Genomic DNA, 22,128 nt, shown 5'->3' with positions numbered 1-22,128 from the left:
TGCCAAGCAGCAGAGAGGGCAGCTCAAGCCTCAGCAGGGCTCAGCAGGCCCAGAGGCACAGCAATTACCTCCTGTGACTGTGCCTGGCATCGCCTCCCTTCCTGCAGCAGAGGCTGCCAATGAGCCACTGCTTCCTCCGGGAATCTCAGCCTTCAGCACAGCCTCTCCTTCCATCTCTGGGGAAAGGAAAAGGGACAGCTGGATCAGGTGGGGCTGTTCCCCACTGGGAAGGTGGCATCTTCAGGAGGCAATGCTTGTCTCTGTCATGCATGAGATTCAGGATAAAGACCAGGTTATTGGGGCTGCTCCAGGGCCCGCCCTCCTCCAAAGAGCTGCCCCTCCAGATGTGTTCAGAGAGCGGGAAATTGCAGGGGATCTCAGGTTGGGCTCCCTGGCAGCTGGTGCCAAATGCCTTCCTGCAGAGGCTGGGGAGAAGCTGCAGCCAGGCCAGGCTGGCAAACAGCCCTGCAGGCCGTGAAAGCAGCAGCAGGGCAGCCAGGCCGCCATGGATCCCTTCCCGCTGTGCCGGGCACGGCGTGTCCAGATGTGCAGGGAAAGCCCCCGGCTGCTGAGTCCCAGGGGAAGGCTGAGGGAAATGCACCCACCACGGCGTCTCTCCAGGTCAGTCAGCATCTGGTCTAGATGTTTGGCTGCCTCCAGGGATTTACTGTCTCCTGTAGGTTTGTTCCTCTCTCTCGGAGGACCTTAGGAGAAGTGTTTGCATTTCAGAAGAATGGATCTCACAAAACCAGGGCTCAGCCTGTGGGATCAGCAGGGACACACGACTCACCCCTGCGATGGGAGCCAGGCTTCTGTGCAGCAACCAGGAAAGGAGCCTGGAAAGTCTTCCCTGCAGACACACCTGTAACTCAACAAGCACAGAAGCTTCTGTCACCGGCTTCCTGCCAGGTTGTCAATGATTATGCTTTTAGGAACATTGACAACATACCTGCAGGAGGCTTAAGAGGCTGGAAATCTTCCTGCAGCCAAGCTGCTGGAGAAGCCTTCCTAGCATGCTCATCTAGAAGGGAGCACAGAACAGAACCATTTCCTGGCGTGCTGGGATCCCCCTCTGCCTTTGGGAACTGGGACTGCAAGGTGGTCAGGCAAGGCCGTGGCAGCCAGATGTGAAAGGACACGGCCAAAGCTGCACAGGGGCCTGGGGAGCTCTGGGCTGGCTCCTGGCCACTCCCCACACTTTTGGTAGGCCCTGTGCAACATCCCTGGGAGGGCGGCTCGAGCAGCCCAGGGTCCCTGAGGGCTCTGTCCCTCCCTCTGAGGAAACCCTCCCTAAAGCCCAGGGGAAAAGCATCCCCCAGCGCTTCCCGGGGAGCAGGGAGCGCTGTCCCGGGAAAGGGGAGCCAGGCTGCCGGCTCACCTGCTCCCCGCGCTTGCAGCGGAGCAGCCTGGGCAGCCCTGGCAGGCAGGGCCACAGCCAGGAGGAGCAGGAGGAAGAGGCGCAGAGCAAGGGCCATGGTGCCTTGCCCTCTGCCAGTCCCGCAGCTCTTGCTGCCACCGCTGTCCTCACACAGCTGTCGCAGTGTCAGCACCACTGCTGCCAGTGCCGCTGCTGCCACAGCAGTTGTGCTCAAGGACTGACTGCTCGGTCGTTGTGGTGCTGTGCAACCACGGGGCTCTGGCACCTCTGTGACCTCAGAGCCTGCTGTGACCTCAGCCTGCCGTGACCCCAGAGCCTGCTGTGACCTCATGGCCAGGCTGGAGTTGTGTGGGCAGTGGGATCTGCCTTCTTTGGCAGGGAGCTCACCCTGCCCAACGGCTCTGTCCGAGGGTTGTGACACATCCCACCCCAGCTGATCTCACAGGATGGGGCATGAAGGGATGGAGAGCAGCCCGGCCAAGAAGGCTGGTGCTAGATGAGAGGCTGGAAATGAGTCAGCCATGTGCATCCAAAGGAGAGTGCCCAGGAGGTTGACGGAGGTGATTCCACCTCTTTGCTCTGGTGAGACTCCACCTGGAGTACTGTGGAAGGTGTTTTATACTGCTGGCCGGGGGTCTGTGTACAAATCACGAACGGGACAGGACTGCTGAGGAACGCGTCTCGAGCTGTTTATTTTCTAGCATCAGCCTCATTACATGGTGACGACAATGGGAGGATGCCAGCAGCTCACATCCCCGGCAGCAGACAAAGAACTTAATGTGACAACTTACTTTAAAAGCTTTTTGACCAATCACACAAAGCAAAAGCATATTGACAATAGATTTATCCAACCTCTATAAGCACACGTACCTTTTGTTAATACAGTGCTCGCTTCTTTCAAATACAATACCTACTTGTATTGTAAGCCTTAAAACCCAATGCACAGAGCTCCATTATTAAGCTTAGAACTTCCTAATATCTTGCTAGAGATACTTTTCTGTAGCTTAGGGAGTCATTCTAGCCAAGCGGTAATACACAGACCATTGTACTGTTTGTCCTTACTTTTCCACTTCTTATATAATTTTTCTGCTAACAAATCTTACCGCTACTGCTTAGCTCTAATCGCAGTTCTGCTGTCTCTGAGGCCTGCCTTTTGCAGCTTTCCCAAAACCCTCTAATTTTAAAGATTCCCACGTTTTACAGCGTCTTCTGTGAGCCAGAGAGAAGTTTGATAAGAGGATCCATGTTTACCCCTGAAAGAATTTTCTACCAAAGTCGTTGACATAGAAACCAAGAAAGCAAGGAGGATAAATAAGAGAAACCTGCAACTGCCTATTCCAATAAGCACTTGGCTTGCCTCTGGTGACCAATGAGTAAACTTATGTGCTTTGGAAGAATGTAGAAAAAGCATGCATGCTCAAATAAAACCAGGGTTTGAAGCCTTCTGGAAATGGCGTGTGTTGCCTTGTATTTTCTCCGTCTCTACCATGACAGAGTACTGCATCCAGCTCTGGGTCCCCAGCACAGGAAGGACACGGTTCTGTTGGATCTAGTCCAGAGGAGGGGCAAAATGCTCTGAGGGCTGGAGCCCTTCTGCTTTGGAGACAGGCTGGGAGAGCTGGGGGTGTTCAGCCTGGAAGAGAGAAGACTCCGGGGAGACCTGATTGCTGCCTTTCAGTACCTTAAGGGGGCTTGTAAAAGAGATGGGACAGAATTCTTAGTAGGGCCTTTTGTGACCAGACCGTGGGGGAATGGTTTTAATCTAAAAGACGGTCGATTCAGACTAGACAAAAGAAACCCATTTTTTACACTGTAGCTTTCGAAACCCTGGCACAGGTTGCCCAGAGAGGTGGACACGCATCCCTGCAGTCATTCAAGCTCGTGCTCTGAGCAACCTGACCTAGTCAAAGGTGTCCCTGCTCACTGCAGGGCATTGGACTAGATGGCCTTTAAACGTCCCTTCCAACCCAAGCCACTCTGTGCTCCTGTGCTCCATCAAAGCAGTGCGGGATTAGTGCTGGGGTGACGATGCTGGCACCTGTATTTTGGTAGTTGTGCCATTTAGCAAATGGCCAAGAGAGGATTGGTGGGCTGGGCAGTGAAGTCTGCAAATAACACGCAGTGTGCTCAAGGAGAAACAGGAGAGGGACACAGCTTCCAGTGCAGGTAAATGCCAGCATTTTGCTGCCCATTCCATGTTAAGAAATAAAGGAATGTCCTGAAGATCCCTTTGTGTGGGTGCACTATTGGCTGTATCAGTACTTGTGTTCTGTAAAACAGGTAAATTGTTACAGCTTCTTGCCCTGTTTATCACTGGATAAAACCCAAATGCTGTTTATCACTTGATAAAACCCATAAGCAATAAGGCTGTTCCCTCTGTCTCAATACAAAAAAAAAAAAAAAAAGACTGAAAAGAATCAGAGGTCCTCAAGACCATTACTATATCCAGGAGCTTCCAGGTATTGGGGAAAAAATGAAGGAAACTGTAGTGTGCAATTCACAGAGGTAACCTGGAATTTATTGGTGAACTTGTTGCAAAATTTCTGAGAGCAGACTGGAAAAGCATAGGGACTGATCAGACCATGTGTGGGCATTTCCAGCAGTGTGGGGGATGTTTCTGGGAGCAACTGCAGGGAAGAAAAGCAGCACACAAATCCTGGGTGTCCTAGGGCGACGCTATGATGCTCGTATCCCCGATGGTGTGTTCTGTTGATGCTGGATATTATATGGTGTGCCTTCCAGATGGGCTCTGACAGCGAAGGCGGGGAGAAGAAGAAGCACGGAGTTTGTTATCAGAGACTGCACTCACTCCTCCACAGTCTGCTGGAACACAGAACTCCACAGTGTTCTCTGGCCACGGACGGGGCAGAACACCGCGCTCCTTTGCTTTTTAGTTGCTTTAGCTAGCTGAGGCAGTCCAAGTTTTCCCTCGACTGGTTTTCTTTCCCTTTCCTTGGATCCGTTCAAACCTGCTCCGGACCGGGACCTGGGGAAGCACCGAGAGCTTGCACTCTGTGGCCCACGGGGGGCTACTCTGGGCAGCAGCCTTTCCCAGTGCCAGAGGGACTGATAACAGAGCCACCATCCACCAGAGAGATTTTCTGAATCTGTCATCTCTCCAGAGCATGACAAATGAGTTTTGTCATCTGGTATTGCTCCTTTTTTGGGCTGAGGAGTGCTTTGCCTGTTAAATATACAGGTTTTTTCCACTTCTCTCTGAGGAGTTTTTTCCCAAACTGATTGGGGGGAGGGGCGGTATGGGCTTGATTTCTGGGGCGGGCCCTTTGGGGGTTTTCTCCCAAATTTGCCCTAAACCAGGACACTGGGACAATCTCTTTGCGGGCTGTAGACTTTATGACAGTCTGTCCCCTGGGGCTGGGGGAGCTGTCACGGGGCAGGGAGGGCCAGGGCTGGCAGGGGCTGCTCAGGGATGGGTTTGGCCCGTGTCCCTCCAAGCAGCGACTGCCCAAGCAGCTGCGCTGGCCCCGGGCTCTCCTCCCGGCCGGCTGGGCTTTGCTGCGTGGCACAGCCTGTGCCGAGGGGCGGCAAGGTGCCTGCAGGCCCCAGCTCTGGGGGAAGCAGAGAACGTCCTGGCCGTATCCACAGTGCTGCCAGCTCAGCAGTGCAGCACAGCGCGGGCTCACGCTCCCCATTGCTCCCACAGATGCAGCCAGCCCCACAACACGTGTTCCCGTTTCCCAGAAGGACATTGGACCTGGTTTCTGTCAGGGAAGCGGCTCCTGGCTAGGGATCATGGCAGGCATGCTTCTTTTGGAGCTTGTCTTCATTTTATGCTGTGCCGGAATTTGGATGTATTGGAAGAGAAAACGGTGAGTGTTTTGTTCATCATTCCCTCAAACAGCTTCTTTTGAAAGCCTAATGTAGGCAGGGAATGTTCCCAGTGAGGCTGCAGAGGAGTTGTGGCCGGTCCGTGGTTGTCCAAAGAGCTCTGCTGAGGGTTCTGCTGCTGCCCAGTGCTTTCATTGGCCTCTTCATTGCTGGGCCTTGTCCTGGGGGGCCCGCTGGGGCTGCAGCCAGTGCTGGCTCCCACTGAGGCTGCCTGGCCAAGAGCAGCCCCAGGGGCACAGGGCAGAGGCAAGGCAAGTTCTCAGCAGTATTTGGGCAACACAGTTCAGGACAGGACAGTGCTTATTTAGTAGCTCATGTAAAGTGTCATGGTGACAGTGATGTTCCCGGACAAGCAAGTTTGCTCCATTTCTGTGTTTAAACAAATCCAACCTGATGAAGGTTTGGCTTTGGCCTTGAGGCTTTGCTCTTTGTGTGAGCCCTGTTCTGGATTGGTTCCCACTCAGTCTAGGAGCCAGTTTTGGGTGAAGGCTCATCCCAACCCTGACCCTTGGCAATTCTGGTCTCAAAGGGACCGCCGAGGCTGCACTGCACATGACTGGGGTTCAGGGCTCCATTGTCAAGGGGCTTTGAAAAGTTTAAATTACTGTATTCTTAGTATTTGGTTTTCTTTATGGAATTCCTTGACTTTTTTTAAGCTTAATTTTTAAAAAAAATTCATTTCCATTGCTTCTTCCAGTTATTGTGTATAGTGAATGATGGCATAATTGCCCAATAGCTGAATTAGAAAACAGTAAGTACTATAAAATGAAATAACTTTTACACACTTATGTCTTTCACAGACTCATGAAACTTATGTTGCTTTGATGTGACCAACAGAAGAGTTTTCCTCTGCTTTTAATTCAAAGAAGAAGAAGAGGTGGAACCTGTTGAGAAGAGTCTCTTCACTTCATAGCTAAAGCAAATTGCCAGCGTGCTTTTTTTGCAGCCCTGGGCAGGAAGATAAAAATCTATCAGCAGAAAATACTCAAGTGAAGGAACTGATATAAATTAGGGACTTGGTCTGTTTGCTCCCTAAGCCCTGAGTTCCTCAGAGCTGCAGCTCCCTGCTCCCTTTGCAGACAGAGGCTGGCTGTGGATGGCAGTCACCTGTCTGGCCTGGTGCACAGGGATCATCCCTGCACACCCCATTCTGGAATAACCGAGGTCATTGATGAATCTGACACGGTTTTAAGGCATGGCAGCAAAAGAAGGCAAAAGAAAGGCTAGAATTGGTACCATTCCAACCGCTTTACATTTTGCCATGTGTAATGGAGATGGGAACTACAAGTTTCCTATTCATGCACAATTTGCTGTCTGAGAGCACTCCGGTCTCAAATCACAGGGGCTTGCAGCTCTGTGTCTGAGATGACTTTAAAAACAAAAACAACCTTTATGTGCAACACCTGTGTATCAAAACTTCACAATACAAATCACAAGCTGATTTCAGCTGTTAAATGGATGGAAAAAAAACCTAAAAAGCAAAAAAGCAAAAGCAAAACTGTGACCAAATAAAACAGGCAAACACAACAACCACCAAGAAAACAACAAAACCTGTAGCGAGATCGCGGGTCTCCAGGACGGTTTGGATGGATGAGAGATCTCTGAAGTCAGGTCTTAGAAGATGTGGTTTATTAAAAGGGGGGAAAGGCCCTGCTTGGAGTTGCCAGGCGCAACTCGTGGCAGGCCCAGGGAGAGAGGGAGAGGGAGAGAGAGGGAGCGAGGGTTCCAGGTGAAGGTCCCAGGGGAAGGTCCAAGAGAGCATCCGGTCCCTCGGGCACACCTTATCAGGGGGCTTCAAGGTGGGCTGGAACAGGACTTGGGCCAATGGGGTCACAGATACCTGATACTTCAGGGGAGGGTCACAGGTGTGGGATGAACCATACATTGGGGGTGAGACAGAGCATTCCATTTGACCCTTGGACCTATCTGCAGGTAAAGGGCATTGTTTAATCAGAAGGGGGGATTGCTTTCAGCCTGGCTATACTACTGTTTTCTAGTTATTCAGTAGTCAAGGTTTGTTATTTCAAATCTAGTTCTCATCTCAATGCCTGTATTTTCCAAATCTTTTGCCAGGCAATCATATTTATAAGGTTTTCCTATTTCATCTTCCCCAACAAAAACCAACACAAACATCCCCAAAAATCCAGAAAAAGATAAAAGTCAGGTGAAGGAGGCAGAGATCCAAGAGCAACAAATGGGCAGAGAAACTACAGGAAGGACAGAGAATAAGAAAGGAGAGATAAGAAGTGCCTCTGGCATCAAAGTAGCCAGGGGATCTGAGACAGTGTTCTAACCCTTCTGAAAACAATCTGACATAAAAATGAACAGAAAATAAATGATGATGATTGTGATAATGGGAGTCTGCATGTTTAGCTTTAATATATCCATTGTGTGTGAGTTGTGTTTTCCATGTTAAGTCACATCATCTGGCGAGGGGTTTTTTTCTGTCCAAAGAAAAATACTGCAGTGGAAAAGGGGGCCGGCTTGGAAAACACTAAAAGCAAGAGCTAAAAATAAAGTACTTTTTTTTAATATGATTTTTGGTTGGTTTTCTGGTTGTTCATGGGTTTTTTGTCTGTCTTTGAAAGCAGCCCCTCGGATGTTAATGCACGCAACCAGTCCTTTGTAAAGGGCTGTCTTTGCAAAAAACCTGCCAGTTTTGTGATGCAAGACAGAAACAACATCCCTTGGCCCACACCCAGGATGTTATAAATAAATTTGCTTTCATAGATGGAGTTCTTAGTGGTTTATTATTACGATAAGTTTTTTTGGATTGTTAATGAATATAATGAGTTGTTATATAATTAATGTAATAAGTAATTAAGTTGAATGCGCAGTTGTTTAAGTGTATGTATATGGCTACTAAACAGAGAAAGGGGGGTGGTAATAAGGTGCAAGGGTAAGGATCTTCTAGAAAAGTGACATTATAGGGTGATGACAGCAACTGGAACTACGACTGGGAAACGAGCCACCCAATAAGTTTGCTGTGTTCCAAAATGTTTGCTCAGGACTGCACTATCTTATAGAGCGATCAGCGACCAAGGAAAGGACCGGTCAGCAAGAGGATCCAAAGCACACCAATCAAGCACCCCCAAGAGACTTTAAAAAATCCCTGGGTCGGAGCACCCAGGCTCTTTCGAGGGTACCTCGTGTCCGCAGGAACACCTTGTCACACAGAACTGTCAGAGCTCCCTCTGGCTTGTCGCGCAGGCCCTAGGCTTACCCTGAGAACTCGGCCTCTGTTGTTCTAAGTTTTAATAAACAGGCACATTCTTTATAAAAGTCATCAGCTTCCTTTTAATTTCATTTTGCCTGTTTACCACAAGGAGGCCCAGCAGCTCCTTGCTGAGGGCCCATTTCATGCAGGAACTGGCACTCAGAATATGAAATCAATAAAAAATGAAAGGGTGGGCGGAGGCGGCAGTGAGGTGGCCTCAAAGGCTCAACTCTGCACTCTGCTTTTGTCACCAACCTTGGCCAAGTTCCTGTGCTTGTTTTCCTGGAGAAATTGTACTCAACAAGGCTTCAGTGCCTTTGATCAAATCAGTCTTAAGAGCAGCTCGGGGCTGGGGCGGTCATTGAGACCTGAGCAGGGACTGGGGTCCAGCCAACAAAAGAACATGAGCTGCAGGCCACCCATACAGCTTTTCCTATTAATGAGCACTAAGCCTTTCTTTTTGCAAACAGAGGGATGGTGGGGGGATTTTTGCACCATCAGGCCAAGGCACAAGGCTCTGCATCCTCCCAAGGAACAGAGCCAGCCCCCTTCAGTGCGAGAGGGCGCGGCCTCAGTTGCAGCCCCGGTGCCTCCTGTGCCCCAGGGCACGGCCCTGGCTGTAAATGTCCTCGGCTGCAGCTCAGGGCCAGGGCGGAGCTCAGCAGCCTCATCAGAGCCCAGGGCCGCGGCCCTTCCCTGCCGGGGCCCTCGCCTGGCCCGGCCCGGCCTGAGCAGCCCGGCCTGGCCCCAGGGGACGGGCTCTGCCCGCCCGCTGTGCCCGCAGCCTTCCGGGCCCAAGGGTTTGCAAGAGGCTTTCTCCCAGCCTTGCAAAACCTTGGCCAGGTGTCCCTTTGCTGTGCTGAGAAGAGTAAAAAACCCCTCACATTTACGCTGATACACAGCTCATGAGGGATCCCTGCACACCTCAGGAGAGGCCAGAAATACTCCTGTGTGCCTCACGAGGGATCCCTGCACACCTCAGCAGAGACCCCAGAACATCCCTGTGTGCCTCATGAGGGATCCCTGCACACCTCAGCAGAGACCCCAGAACATCCCTGTGTGCCTCATGAGGGATCCCTGCACACCTCAGCAGAGACCCCAGAACATCCCTGTGTGCTTCATGAGGGATCCCTGCACACCTCAGCAGAGACCCCAGAACATCCCTGTGTGCCTCAGGAAGTCCAGGCCCAGATGATCCCACTGAAGGAAATGTGCCCTCAGCCCAGGGACGCTCAGCGTGGGCTCCCCCAGCCCCTCGGGGCCCCGCCGCTGCTCACAGCAGCCCCGGCCTGGCTCCTGCCTGCCCTCACCGTGGGCATCCACAGCTGCTCCTGGGCATGGAGCTCAGCCAGGGCTGGTGCCGGCTGGGCTTTGCTGGTGGTACAACATGGACGTATCTATGACAACTCTATTTCTTTATTTGAACATAAAATTTGGTCCAAGCCCTGCCCTGGCAGAGAGGGGCTGCCCACCTTCAGTCGTCTTTGGGCAACAGGACCAGGGGGCTCTGGGGCAGAGGGTCTCGTTGTGGAGGGATGAGTTTTGGGATGGGCTCAAGACATTAGTGCAGCCGCAGCAGGGCAGATAGGGACAGGAGTGAAGAGCTGGGAACACAGGTGAAGTTCTCTCTGCCTGAGTTTTTAGGCTCCTCTTCTGAAGATGCACAGGGAGCACCTTTGGAGAGAGGAGCGGCTGAAGCCCCCAGCTGCCAGTGGCACACTGGGACCCTCCTGCACAGCAGGGCCCAGAGCTGGCAAGGCTCCCCAGCACGGCTGGAGCTGCTGGCACAGCTTGGCCCAGTTGGACAGCTGCCCCTCAAGGCCCCGGCGAGCAGGGGACGGCTCTGGGCAGGCTCCCTGGCCAGGAGCGGGCCCCAGAGCGCGCCTGCATTTTGAGGGCAATCTCGTCCCCACTCTTTCTCCTCCCCACCTTGCCTTGTCTCCGCCCTGTGCCCCTGGGGCTCCTCTTGGCCAGAATTAATAATCCGTGATTGTTCTGTCAGGAAAGGGACATGGAGAAGTTGCTCCAGCATGCACCATGGTCTTCACACTGTGACTGGCCAGCACTTTCAGTCAATCCATATCTCGATCCCAGTGTAGATGGAAGCGCAGTCCAGAACCGTTTTCATGCTGTGCTGGGTTCCCCGCGTGCTTTAGGGAACTGGGCATTGCAAGGAGCTCCTTCGTCAGCGCGAGAAGGCACGGCCTGACTTGTAGCCTCCTGTGCCCCAGACAACCGCCGTGGCTGTAAAGGTGTTTGGCTGCAGCACAGGGCCAGGGCGTAGCGAGGCCCTTGTCGTGCCCACGGCGTTGCTCGGCAGCCCCATCGGAGCCCGGGGCCGCGGCCATTCACTACCGGGGCCGGAGCTGGCCCGACAAGGGTGCGGTGGATACCGGAAACCCCGCCCGGCCCCCAAGGATGGGCTCTGGTCGCCCGCCGGACCCGCAGGCCGGGCCCAAGGCTTTGCAGGAAGCTTCCTGCTGACTTTGCAGCACCTCGACTGGGAGTGTCCCTTTGCTGTGCTGAGAAAACTGAAAAACCCCCTCTAGTTTAACCCCGGTGCACACCTCCTGAGGGATCCCTGCACAGCACAGCAGAGACTATCAGTACTCCTTTGTGCTTCAAGAGGGATTCCTGCGCCCCTCAGAAGAGACCCCAAAAGAGCCCTGTGTGCCTCATGATGAATCCGTGCACTCCTTAGAAGAGACCCCAAAATATCTCAGTGTGCCTCATGAGGGATTCCTGCGCCCCTCAGAAGAGACCCCAAAATATCCCAGTGTGCCTCTTGAGGGATCCGTGCACCCCTCAGGAGAGACCCCAAAAGAGCCCTGTGTGCCTCACAAGGAATCCGTGCACACCAATGCAGAAACCCCAAGCCAGCCTTGTGGGCCTCACAAAAGAACCCAGCCTCCTGCCCACCTTCGGAAGGACTCAGCTCCTCTCCAGGCCTTGACGGCAAGCATTAACCCGCCACGTTCATCACGAGGAACTCAAGCCCCTGCCAGCCTTACAGAGGTCTCCAGTCACCTGTATGACACAGCAGAGATCCCAAATCCCCTAAGAACCTCATGAGGAGCCCCTGCCACGTGCCCTGCTAACAAAGGACCCAAAGCCCCGCATGTCTTACTGCAAAACCCTGCACCCACAACACCCCCCGCCACCTCGTGTGCCCCATGACGGAGCCCGGTCGTCTGCCAGCCTTACAGGGGTCCCCTCATCACCTGCATGCCATAGAAAAGCCAGGCCTGCCATTAACCCTAGCCAGCAGCCTGTTCCCTGACAGAAACCAGTTCCCTTCTGGGCATCCCCCAGAGTTGTGGGGCCGGCAGCATCTGTGGGAGCAATGGGGAGCGTGAGCCCGCGCCGTGCTGCGCTGCTGAGCTGGCAGCACGGTGGATACGGCCAGGACGTTCTCTGCTTCCCCCAGAGCTGGGGCCTGCAGGCACCTTGCCGCCCCTCGGCACAGGCTGTGCCACCCAGCAAAGCCCAGCCGGCCGGGAGGAGAGCCCGGGGCCAGCAGGAAGCTGAGAGAAGCCCCTGCTCTAGAAGTGAGGCAGTTGTTGCAGAAGCAAACAAAGATGGTGACTTGAAGAGATTGCCACTGTGCTCAAAGTTTGCCTCTGAAGACTGAGAGGTGAGCTTGTCAGAAATCCCAGAACACGTCAGGGAAAAGGTTTTGTGTTAGATGTTGTGATCAGGCACAAGTCTCCAGTGGGAAAAGAGCCTCTGAAGCAGGCTGTGAGTCTTGGGGTGTATTAGTTCTTAGTAGAGTATAGATTACCAATTAAATGCAATTTTATTTTTGATTCTAGAAATGTAAAAATGTTCTAAGTTTTTCTGAATTCTAAAACTACTTTGAAAAATATGGAACTGTGTGGGAAAAGGGACGAAATATTTGGAGAATTTTCTATGAAAAATATTCCTAAATCTTGAAAAATGAAAAATAAACATAGTAGCTGCTGGTCTCGGGAGCCTGATGCCCGGCTGCTGCCTGCCCATCACTGGCTGTGACCAGACAAGCAGCTCTGCCAGTGCTGGTGGTAGCACCCAGGGACCAGAGCTGAAGCACAAAGATGTTGCTCAAGCCCTTTCCAGGCAGGAGGGCTGCACCTTCAGTCCTGGAAAGACAACAGAGGCAGCATCCTCAGGGACAGAGGGTCCTGTTCCGGGGGGTGGCAGCCTGTCCCTGGCAATAAGTGGGCAATGCAGCTGTGGAAGGGACAATGGACACGGGCACAGAGATGCATGACAGGTCCAGTTCTCCCTGACTGACGTCTTTGGCCGGTCTTGTGAAGCAGCAGAGGCGCTCCTGTGGAGAGAGGAGCGGGTGAGGCTCCCGGCTGCCAGTGGCACACTGGGACCCTCCTGCACAGCAGGGCCCAGAGCTGGCAAGGCTCCCCAGCACGGCTGGAGCTGCTGGCACAGCTTGGCCCAGCTGGACAGCTGCCCCTCAAGGCCCCGGCGAGCAGGGGACGGCTCTGGGCAGGCTCCCTGGCCAGGAGCGGGCCCCAGAGCGCGTCTGCATTTTGGGGCAATCTCGAACCCGCTCTTTCTCCTCCCCACCTTGCCTTGCCTCCGCCCTGTGCCCCTGGGGCTGCTCTTGGCCAGGCAGCCTCAGTGGGAGCCAGCACTGGCTGCAGCCCCAGCGGGCCCCCCAGGACAAGGCCCAGCAATGAAGAGGCCAATGAAAGCACTGGGCAGCAGCAGAACCCTCAGCAGAGCTCTTTGGACAACCACGGACCGGCCACAACTCCACTGCAGCCTCGCTGGAAACATTCCCTGACTACATTAGGCTTTCAAAAGAAGCTGTTTGAGGGAATGAAGAACAAAACATTCACCATTTTCTCTTCCAATACATCCAAATTCCGGCACAGCATAAAATGAAGACAAGCTCCAAAAGTAGCATGCCTGCCATGATCCCTAGCCAGCAGCCTGTTCCCTGGCAGAAACCCGTTACAATGCCCTTCTGAGAAACGGGAACAGGTGTTGTGGGGCTGGCTGCATTTGTGGGAGCAATGGGGAGCGTGAGCCCGCGCTGTGCTGCGCTGATGAGCTGGCAGCACGGTGGATACGGCCAGGACGTTCTCTGCTTCCCCCAGAGCTGGGGCCTGCAGGCACCTTGCCGCCCCTCGGCACAGGCTGTGCCACCCAGCAAAGCCCAGCCGGCCGGGAGGAGAGCCCGGGGCCAGTGCAGCTACTTGGGCAGTCGCTGCTTGGAGGGACAGGGGCCAAACCCATCCCTGAGCAGCCCCTGCCAGCCCTGGCCCTCCCTGCCCCATGACAGCTCCCCCAGCCCCAGGGGACAGACTGTCATAAAGTCTACAGCCCGCAAAGAGATTGTCCCAGTGTCCTGGTCTAGGGCAAATTTGGGAGAAAACCCCCAAAAGGGGCCCGCCCCAGAAATCAAACCCACACGGCCCCTCCCCCCAATCAATTCGGGACAAAAGTCCTCAGAGAGAAGTGGAAAAAACCTGTATATTTAACAGGCAAAGCACTCCCCAGCCCAAAAAAGGAGCAATACCAGATGACAAAACTCATTTGTCGCTCTGAAGAGATGACAGATTCAGAAAATCTCTCTGGTGGATGGTGGCTCTGTTATCAGTCCCTCTGGCACTGGGAAAGGCTGCTGCCCAGAGTAGCCCCCCGTGGGCCACAGAGTGCAAGCTCTCGGTGCTTCCCCAGGTCCCGGTCCGGAGCAGGTTTGAACGGATCCAAGGAAAGGGAAAGAAAGTCAGTCGAGGGAAAACTTGGACTGCCTCAGCTAGCTAAAGCAACTAAAAAGCAAAGGAGCGCGGTGTTCTGCCCCGTCCGTGGCCAGAGAACACCGTGGAGTTCTGTGTTCCAGCAGACTGTGGAGGAGTGAGTGCAGTCTCTGATAACAAACTCCGTGCTTCTTCTTCTCCCCGCCTTCGCTGTCAGAGCCCCTCTGGAAGGCACACCATATAATATCCAGCATCAACAGAACACACCATCGGGGATACGAGCATCATAGCGTCGCCCTAGGACGCCCAGTAATCGTGTGCTGCTTTTCTTCCCTGCAGTTGCTCCCAGAAACATCCCCCACACTGCTGGAAATGCCCACACATGGTCTGATCAGTCCCTATGCTTTTCCAGTCTGCTCTCAGAAATTTTGCAACAAGTTCACCAATAAATTCCAGGTTACCTCTGTGAATTGCACACTACAGTTTCCTTCATTTTTTCCCCAATACCTGGAAGCTCCTGGATATAGTAATGGTCTTGAGGACCTCTGATTCTTTTCAGTCTTTTTTTTTTTTTTTTTTGTATTGAGACAGAGGGAACAGCCTTATTGCTTATGGGTTTTATCAAGTGATAAACAGCATTTGGGTTTTATCCAGTGATAAACAGGGCAAGAAGCTGTAACAATTTACCTGTTTTACAGAACACAAGTACTGATACAGCCAATAGTGCACCCACACAAAGGGATCTTCAGGACATTCCTTTATTTCTTAACATGGAATGGGCAGCAAAATGCTGGCATTTACCTGCACTGGAAGCTGTGTTCCTCTCCTGTTTCTCCTTGAGCACACTGTGTGTTATTTGCAGACTTCACTGCCCAGCCCACCAATCCTCTCTTGGCCATTTGCTAAATGGCACAACTACCAAAATACAGGTGCCAGCATCGTCACCCCAGCACTAATCCCGCACTGCTTTGATGGAGCACAGGAGCACAGAGTGGCTTGGGTTGGAAGGGACGTTTAAAGGCCATCTAGTCCAATGCCCTGCAGTGAGCAGGGACACCTTTGACTAGGTCAGGTTGCTCAGAGCACGAGCTTGAATGACTGCAGGGATGCGTGTCCACCTCTCTGGGCAACCTGTGCCAGGGTTTCAAAAGCTACAGTGTAAAAAATGGGTTTCTTTTGTCTAGTCTGAATCGACCGTCTTTTAGATTAAAACCATTCCCCCACGGTCTGGTCACAAAAGGCCCTACTAAGAATTCTGTCCCATCTCTTTTACAAGCCCCCTTAAGGTACTGAAAGGCAGCAATCAGGTCTCCCTGGAGTCTTCTCTCTTCCAGGCTGAACACCCCCAGCTCTCCCAGCCTGTCTCCAAAGCAGAAGGGCTCCAGCCCTCAGAGCATTTTGCCCCTCCTCTGGACTAGATCCAACAGAACCGTGTCCTTCCTGTGCTGGGGACCCAGAGCTGGATGCAGTACTCTGTCACGGTAGAGACGGAGAAAATACAAGGCAACACACGCCATTTCCAGAAGGCTTCAAACCCTGGTTTTATTTGAGCATGCATGCTTTTTCTACATTCTTCCAAAGCACATAAGTTTACTCATTGGTCACCAGAGGCAAGCCAAGTGCTTATTGGAATAGGCAGTTGCAGGTTTCTCTTATTTATCCTCCTTGCTTTCTTGGTTTCTATGTCAACGACTTTGGTAGAAAATTCTTTCAGGGGTAAACATGGATCCTCTTATCAAACTTCTCTCTGGCTCACAGAAGACGCTGTAAAACGCGGGAATCTTTAAAATTAGAGGGTTTTGGGAAAGCTGCAAAAGGCAGGCCTCAGAGACAGCAGAACTGCGATTAGAGCTAAGCAGTAGCTGTAAGATTTGTCAGCAGAAAAATTATATAAGAAGTGGAAAAGTAAGGACAAACAGTACAATGGTCTGTGTATTACCGCTTGGCTAGAGTAACTCCCTAAGCTACAGAAAAGTATCTCTAGCAAGATATTAGGAAGTTCTAAGCTTAATAATGGAGCTCTGTGCATTGGGTTTTAAGGCTTACAATACAAGTAGGTATTGTATTTGAAAGAAGCGAGCACTGTATTAACAAAAGGTACGTGAGCTTATAGAGGTTGGATAAATCTATTGTCAATATGCTTTTGCTTTGTGTGATTGGTCAAAAAGCTTTTAAAGTAAGTTGTCACATTAAGTTCTTTGTCTGCTGCCGGGGATGTCAGCTGCTGGCATCCTCCCATTGTCGTCACCATGTAATGAGGCTGATGCTAGAAAATAAACAGCTCGAGACGCGTTCCTCAGCAGTCCTGTCCCGTTCGTGATTTGTACACAGACCCCCGGCCAGCAGTATAAAACACCTTCCACAGTACTCCAGGTGGAGTCTCACCAGAGCAAAGAGGTGGAATCACCTCCGTCAACCTCCTGGGCACTCTCCTTTGAATACACATGGCTGACTCATTTCCAGCCTCTCATCTAGCACCAGCCTTCTTGGCCGGGCTGCTCTCCATCCCTTCATGCCCCATCCTGTGAGATCAGCTGGGGTGGGATGTGTCACAACCCTCGGACAGAGCCGTTGGGCAGGGTGAGCTCCCTGCCAAAGAAGGCAGATCCCACTGCCCACACCACTCCAGCCTGGCCATGAGGTCACAGCAGGCTCTGGGGTCACGGCAGGCTGAGGTCACAGCAGGCTCTGAGGTCACAGAGGTGCCAGAGCCCCGTGGTTGCACAGCACCACAACGACCGAGCAGTCAGTCCTTGAGCACAACTGCTGTGGCAGCAGCGGCGCTGGCAGCAGTGGTGCTGACACTGCGACAGCTGTGTGAGGACAGCGGTGGCAGCAAGAGCTGCGGGACTGGCAGAGGGCAAGGCACCATGGCCCTTGCTCTGCGCCTCTTCCTCCTGCTCCTCCTGGCCGTGGCCCTGCCTGCCAGGGCTGCCCAGGCTGCTCCGCTGCAAGCGCGGGGAGCAGGTGAGCCAGCAGCCTGGTTCCCCTTTCCCGGGACAGCGCTCCCTGCTCCCTGGGAAGCGCTGGGGGATGCTTTGCCCCTGGGGTTTAGGGAGGGTTTCCTCAGTGGGAGGGACAGAGCCCTCAGGGACCCTGGGCTGCTCCAGCCGCCCTCCCAGGGATGTTGCACAGGGCCTACCAATAGTGTGGAGAGTGGCCAGGAGTCAGCCCAGAGCTCCCCAGGCCCCTGTGCAGCTTTGGCCGTGTCCTTTCACATCTGGCTGCCACGGCCTTGCCTGACCACCTTGCAGTCCCAGTTCCCTAATGCAGAGGGAGATCCCAGCACACCAGGAAATGGTTCTGTTCTGTGCTCCCTTCTAGATGAGCATGCTAGGAAGGCTTCTCCAGCAGCTTGGCTGCAGGAAGATTTCCAGCCTCTTAAGCCTCCTGCAGGTACGTTGTCAATGTTCCTAAAAGAATAATCATTGACAACCTGGCAGAAAGCCGGTGACAGAAGCTTCTGTGCCTGTTGAGTTACAGGTGTGTCTGCAGGGAAGACTTTCCAGGCTCCTTTCCTGGTTGCTGCACAGAAGCCTGGCTCCCATCGCAGCGGTGAGTCGTGTGTCCCTGCTGATCCCACAGGCTGAGCCCTGGTTTTGTGAGATCCATTCATCTGAAATGCAAACACTTCTCTTAAGATCCCCCAAGAGAGAGGAACAAACCTACAGGAGACATTAAGTCCCTGGAGGCATCCAAACACATGGACCAGATGCTGAATGATCTGGAGAGACGCCGTGGTGGGTGCATTTCCCTCAGCCTTCCCCTGGGACTCAGCAGCCGGGGCCTTTCCCGGCACATCTGTACACGCCGTGCCCGGCACAGCAGAAGGGATCCATGGCGACCTGGCTGCCCTGCTGCTGCTTTCACGGCCTGCAGGGCTGTTTGCCAGCCTGGCCTGGCTGCAGCTTCTCCCCAGCCTCTGCAGGAAGGCATTTGGCACCAGCTGCCAGGGAGCTCAACCTGAGATCCCCTGCAATTTCCCGGTCTCTGAAACAGATCTGGAGGGGCAGCTCTTTGGAGGAGGGTGGGCCCTGGAGCAGCCCCAATAACCTGGTCTTTAGCCTGAATCTCATGCGTGACATAGACAAGCATTGCCTCCTGAAGATGCCACCTTCCCAGTGGGGAACAGCCCCACCTGATCCAGCTGTCCCTTTTCCTTTCCCCAGAGATGGAAGGAGAGGCTGTGCTGAAGGCTGAGATTCCCGGAGGAAGCAGTGGCTCATTGGCAGCCTCTGCTGCAGGAAGGGAGGCGATGCCAGGCACAGTCACAGGAGGTAATTGCTGTGCCTCTGGGCCTGCTGAGCCCTGCTGAGGCTTGAGCTGCCCTCTCTGCTGCTTGGCAGTGCGGGCACACAGCATGACCTGAGCCCCTTGCAGTGCTCACTTCCCCATAGAAGGGGATCCCAGCACACCATGGAACATTTCCCATCCGTGCTCCTTTCTAGATTGGGACCGTGACTTGCATCTTGTAGAAATGCTTGCAAACCACGGTTCAGGCATCTTGGAGCTTGGTGAAGGTAGGTTATCAGCAACCCTTTCCTAACCCAGTAATTATTGTCCAGAGTAAAATTCATGTGTGATTTCCATAAAGATGCTTTGAAGTTGGATGGATTCTGGAAATCCTGTCCTCCGAATTTCTACTCTTGTGCCCAACAGTGATCCCACAGGATCGCTGTCAGTGGGAGGAAGGAGCATTTAGCTCTCCATCTTCCACCCATGTGCCATGTCAGTGTGTCCTTCCGGGTGCTCTGTGCAGCCACGGAGAAGAGCAGAGAGGGAAGGGGCCGGGCCCAGGGCTGTGCCCCGGGGCTGTGCCTTTGGCAGCTCCTTTGCCGGCCCCAGGGAGCCTGAGTTGCTCCTGCTGCTGCTGCCAAGCCCTGGCCCAGGCTGGGCCTGGGTTTAGAGCTGCTGGCAGCTCCAGGGAGTCCTTTCTCCCCCGACTGCCCCGCAAGGGGCTCCTTCCATCCCAGTGTGGGGCCACCGCAGGCACGTGGTCCCCCTGCCCCTGCTCCTGAGTGGAAGGCAGAGCTGAGGGAGTGCCTTGGAGGGCACCAATCACCCAGGGGCACTCACTGCCACTCTGGCCTGAAGGAGACGTGGAACAACTTTCTGTTAAGGTCCTCCTACATGGAAGAACAAAGACAGAGGAGACCGTAAATCCCTGGAGGCAGCCAAACATCTAGACCAGATGCTGACTGACCTGGAGAGACGCCGTGGTGGGTGCATTTCCCTCAGCCTTCCCCTGAGACTCAGCAGCCGGGGCCTTTCCCTGCACATCTGGACATGCTATGCCCGGCACAGCGGGAAGGGATCCATGGCGGCCTGGCTGCCCTGCTGCTGCTTTCACAGCCTGCAGGGCTGTTTGCCAGCCTGGCCTGGCTGCAGCTTCTCCCCAGCCTCTGCAGGAAGGCATTTGGCACCAGCTGACAGGGAGCCCACCTGCAGCATGGGCCATGCACACCCTGAGATCCCCTGCAATTTTCCGATCTCTGGGCAGACCAGGTGTAGGGGCTGCTTGGATGAGGGAGGTCGTTGGCACAGCCCCAATAACCTGGCCATTTTCTACTGATCCTTATCCATGATTTGAAAAGTATTGTCTCCTGAAAATGTCACATCCTGGAATGGTGAATGGTTCCATCTGACCCTGCTGTCCTTTTTCCTTTCTCAAGCGAAAGAGATAAAGTCTATGCCGAACGTGACACATCCCAGAGGAAGCAGTGGCTCAGTGCCCACCTCTGCTGGAGGAAGGAAGGCGATGCCAGGCACGGACACAGGCACGGGCACAGGCACAGGAGGTAATTGCAAGCACAGCCCTCAGCGGGGCTGTTAGTCAGCAGCTCTTCCCCCAGGCCCTGCCCTTGCACGGCCCGGCAGCAGCCAAAGCTGGAGGCGCCTCGGCTTCGAGGCCTCTGGAGCTCGTTTCAAGCCCCGGGGAATCCGGACTCGGGCACCAACGCCCCTCCCGCTGCAGCTGCTCCCGCAGCTGGCCCTGAGTGCCCAGAGGCCCAAGGCACAGGAGCAGCGCCGAGCGGGAGCCCTGCTGCTAGCCCAGGGCCAGAGCCAGCCCTGGCTCCTGACTGGGCAGGGGCTGCACTGGCTCCTGACAGGGCCTGACTCTGTCCCCTGGGGCTGGGGGAGCTGTCACGGGGCAGGGAGGGCCAGGGCTGGCAGGGGCTGCTCAGGGATGGGTTTGGCCCCTGTCCCTCCAAGCAGCGACTGGCCAAGCAGCTGCGCTGGCCCCGGGCTCTCCTCCCGGCCGGCTGGGCTTTGCTGGGTGGCACAGCCTGTGCCGAGGGGCGGCAAGGTGCCTGCAGGCCCCAGCTCTGGGGGAAGCAGAGAATGTCCTGGCCGTATCCACCGTGCTGCCAGTTCAGCAGCGCAGCACAGCGCGGGCTCACGCTCCCCATTGCTCCCACAGATGCAGCCGGCCCCACAACACCTGTTCCCGTTTCTCAGAAGGGCATTGTAACGGGTTTCTGTCAGGGAAGCGGCTGCTGGCTAGGGATCATGGCAGGCATGCTACTTTTCGAGCTTGTCTTCATTTTATGCTGCTTTGGAATCTGCTATTCCTGGAAGAGAAAACGGTGAGTGTTGTGTTGCTCTTCCCCTCAAACAGCTTCTTTGAAAGTCTGTTATAGTCAGGGAATGTTTCCAGCGAGGCTGCAGTGGAGTTGTGGCCAGTGCGTGGTTGTCCAAAGAGCTCTGCTGAGGGTTCTGCTGCTGCCCAGTGCTTTCATTGGCCTCTTCATTGCTGGGCCTTGTCCTGGGGGGCCCGCTGGGGCTGCAGCCAGTGCTGGCTCCCACTGAGGCTGCCTGGCCAAGAGCAGCCCCAGGGGCACAGGGCAGAGACAAGGCAAGGTGGGGAGGAGAAAGAGCGGGTTCGAGATCGCCCTCGAAAGGCAGACGCGCTCTGGGGCCCGCTCCTGGCCAGGGAGCCTGCCCAGAGCCGTCCCCTGCTCGCCGGGGCCTTGAGGGGCAGCTGTCCAGCTGGGCCAAGCTGTGCCAGCAGCTCCAGCCGTGCTGGGGAGCCTTGCCAGCTCTGGGCCCTGCTGTGCAGGAGGGTCCCAGTGTGCCACTGGCAGCCGGGAGACTCACCCGCTCCTCTCTCCACAGTCGCGCTGACGCAGCTCCAGCACCCCGGCCGAGAAGGCGTGACTCTCCCTCGCCCCCGGGGAGCTCAGAGACCGGCGGCTTTGGAAGCTCTCAGCTGTGGCCTCCGCAGCAGCAGTTGCCCAAGAAAGCAGAGCAGCAGCACTCCGTGCCTCCCCCACGGCCCCCCAGCCCGGCTGTGAAGCGGAAGCCTCCCGAGATCCCCCCACCTCCTCCCCTCCCGAGCCCGCCGCCCTGGTCCGGCTTGCTGGTTGCTGGCTGCGTCTGTGAAAGACTTTACTAGCACTGCATGTTTTACCCCACCTGTCAGGGGAAAAAGAAAATAAAAAAATTCTTCAGTTTAGACTTTGTTTTTAGTGTGGTTAGGCCACTCACATTTTGAGCAATTAATTTTCCATGGTACTTCTTCCCTTTTCCTTACTATCCATCAAAAGTTCATCTGGACATTAAAATCACCAGAATTCCTGAGATTTACCTCAAAGCCCAGAGGGGAATCTAGCACAAAATATTCTCCCTGTGTACTGCACAAGAAGAAATATCCAGAGCAAAGTACATTGGCAGCTGAGGCTTGTGGAACTCCCAGAATACTGAGCCTGCAGAGGAGGCAAACAGCCCTGGCAGTGGCTGAGGGGACTTCTCCTCACAGACTCCTCTGAAGGCGTGTCACTCCAGGAGGGAAAGCTTTTAAACCTTTGCCTCCCCTTCCTCCTGTGCTAAAATGGAAGGCTCCTCCGGAGAAAAAACTGAGCTACAAACAATTCTCCATTGCTCAAGAAAGCTACTCAGCTTCTCAACTTGCCTTAAAGAGCAAAACCAAATGGGGTCAGAAATGTATCATCAAAGAAGTCTGATTGCAGAGAAACCCCAGC

The 22,128-nt window shown here is 54.2% G+C and overlaps 1 protein-coding gene and 1 long non-coding RNA gene across 2 annotated transcripts in view; one reads left to right on the top strand and one right to left on the bottom strand.

Annotated features, from left to right (window-relative positions):
* Positions 1–918: 918 nt before the first annotated feature.
* The window catches only part of LOC137480451 (uncharacterized), a 235,431-nt gene continuing 214,221 nt past the window's right edge, over positions 919–22,128 (bottom strand). Inside the window, exon 3 of the long non-coding RNA XR_011002925.1 lies at positions 919–1,021. This is a non-coding gene — a long non-coding RNA (uncharacterized lncRNA). The remainder of the gene's footprint in view (positions 1,022–22,128) is intronic.
* LOC137480450 (uncharacterized) overlaps positions 16,875–22,128 on the top strand; it is a 99,242-nt gene continuing 93,988 nt past the window's right edge. Inside the window, exons 1-4 of the mRNA XM_068201477.1 lie at positions 16,875–17,113; positions 17,471–17,542; positions 17,630–17,701; positions 17,788–17,886. Of these exons, the coding sequence (XP_068057578.1) occupies positions 17,017–17,113; positions 17,471–17,542; positions 17,630–17,701; positions 17,788–17,886 (340 nt within the window). The 5' untranslated portion in view covers positions 16,875–17,016. The remainder of the gene's footprint in view (positions 17,114–17,470; positions 17,543–17,629; positions 17,702–17,787; positions 17,887–22,128) is intronic.

The sequence above is a fragment of the Anomalospiza imberbis genome, chromosome 11 (assembly GCF_031753505.1).
Source record: "Anomalospiza imberbis isolate Cuckoo-Finch-1a 21T00152 chromosome 11, ASM3175350v1, whole genome shotgun sequence".
Taxonomy (NCBI): Eukaryota; Metazoa; Chordata; class Aves; order Passeriformes; family Viduidae; genus Anomalospiza; species Anomalospiza imberbis.
Note: the sequence above shows the minus strand (reverse complement) of the source record. Positions and strands in the feature narration are given on the sequence as shown.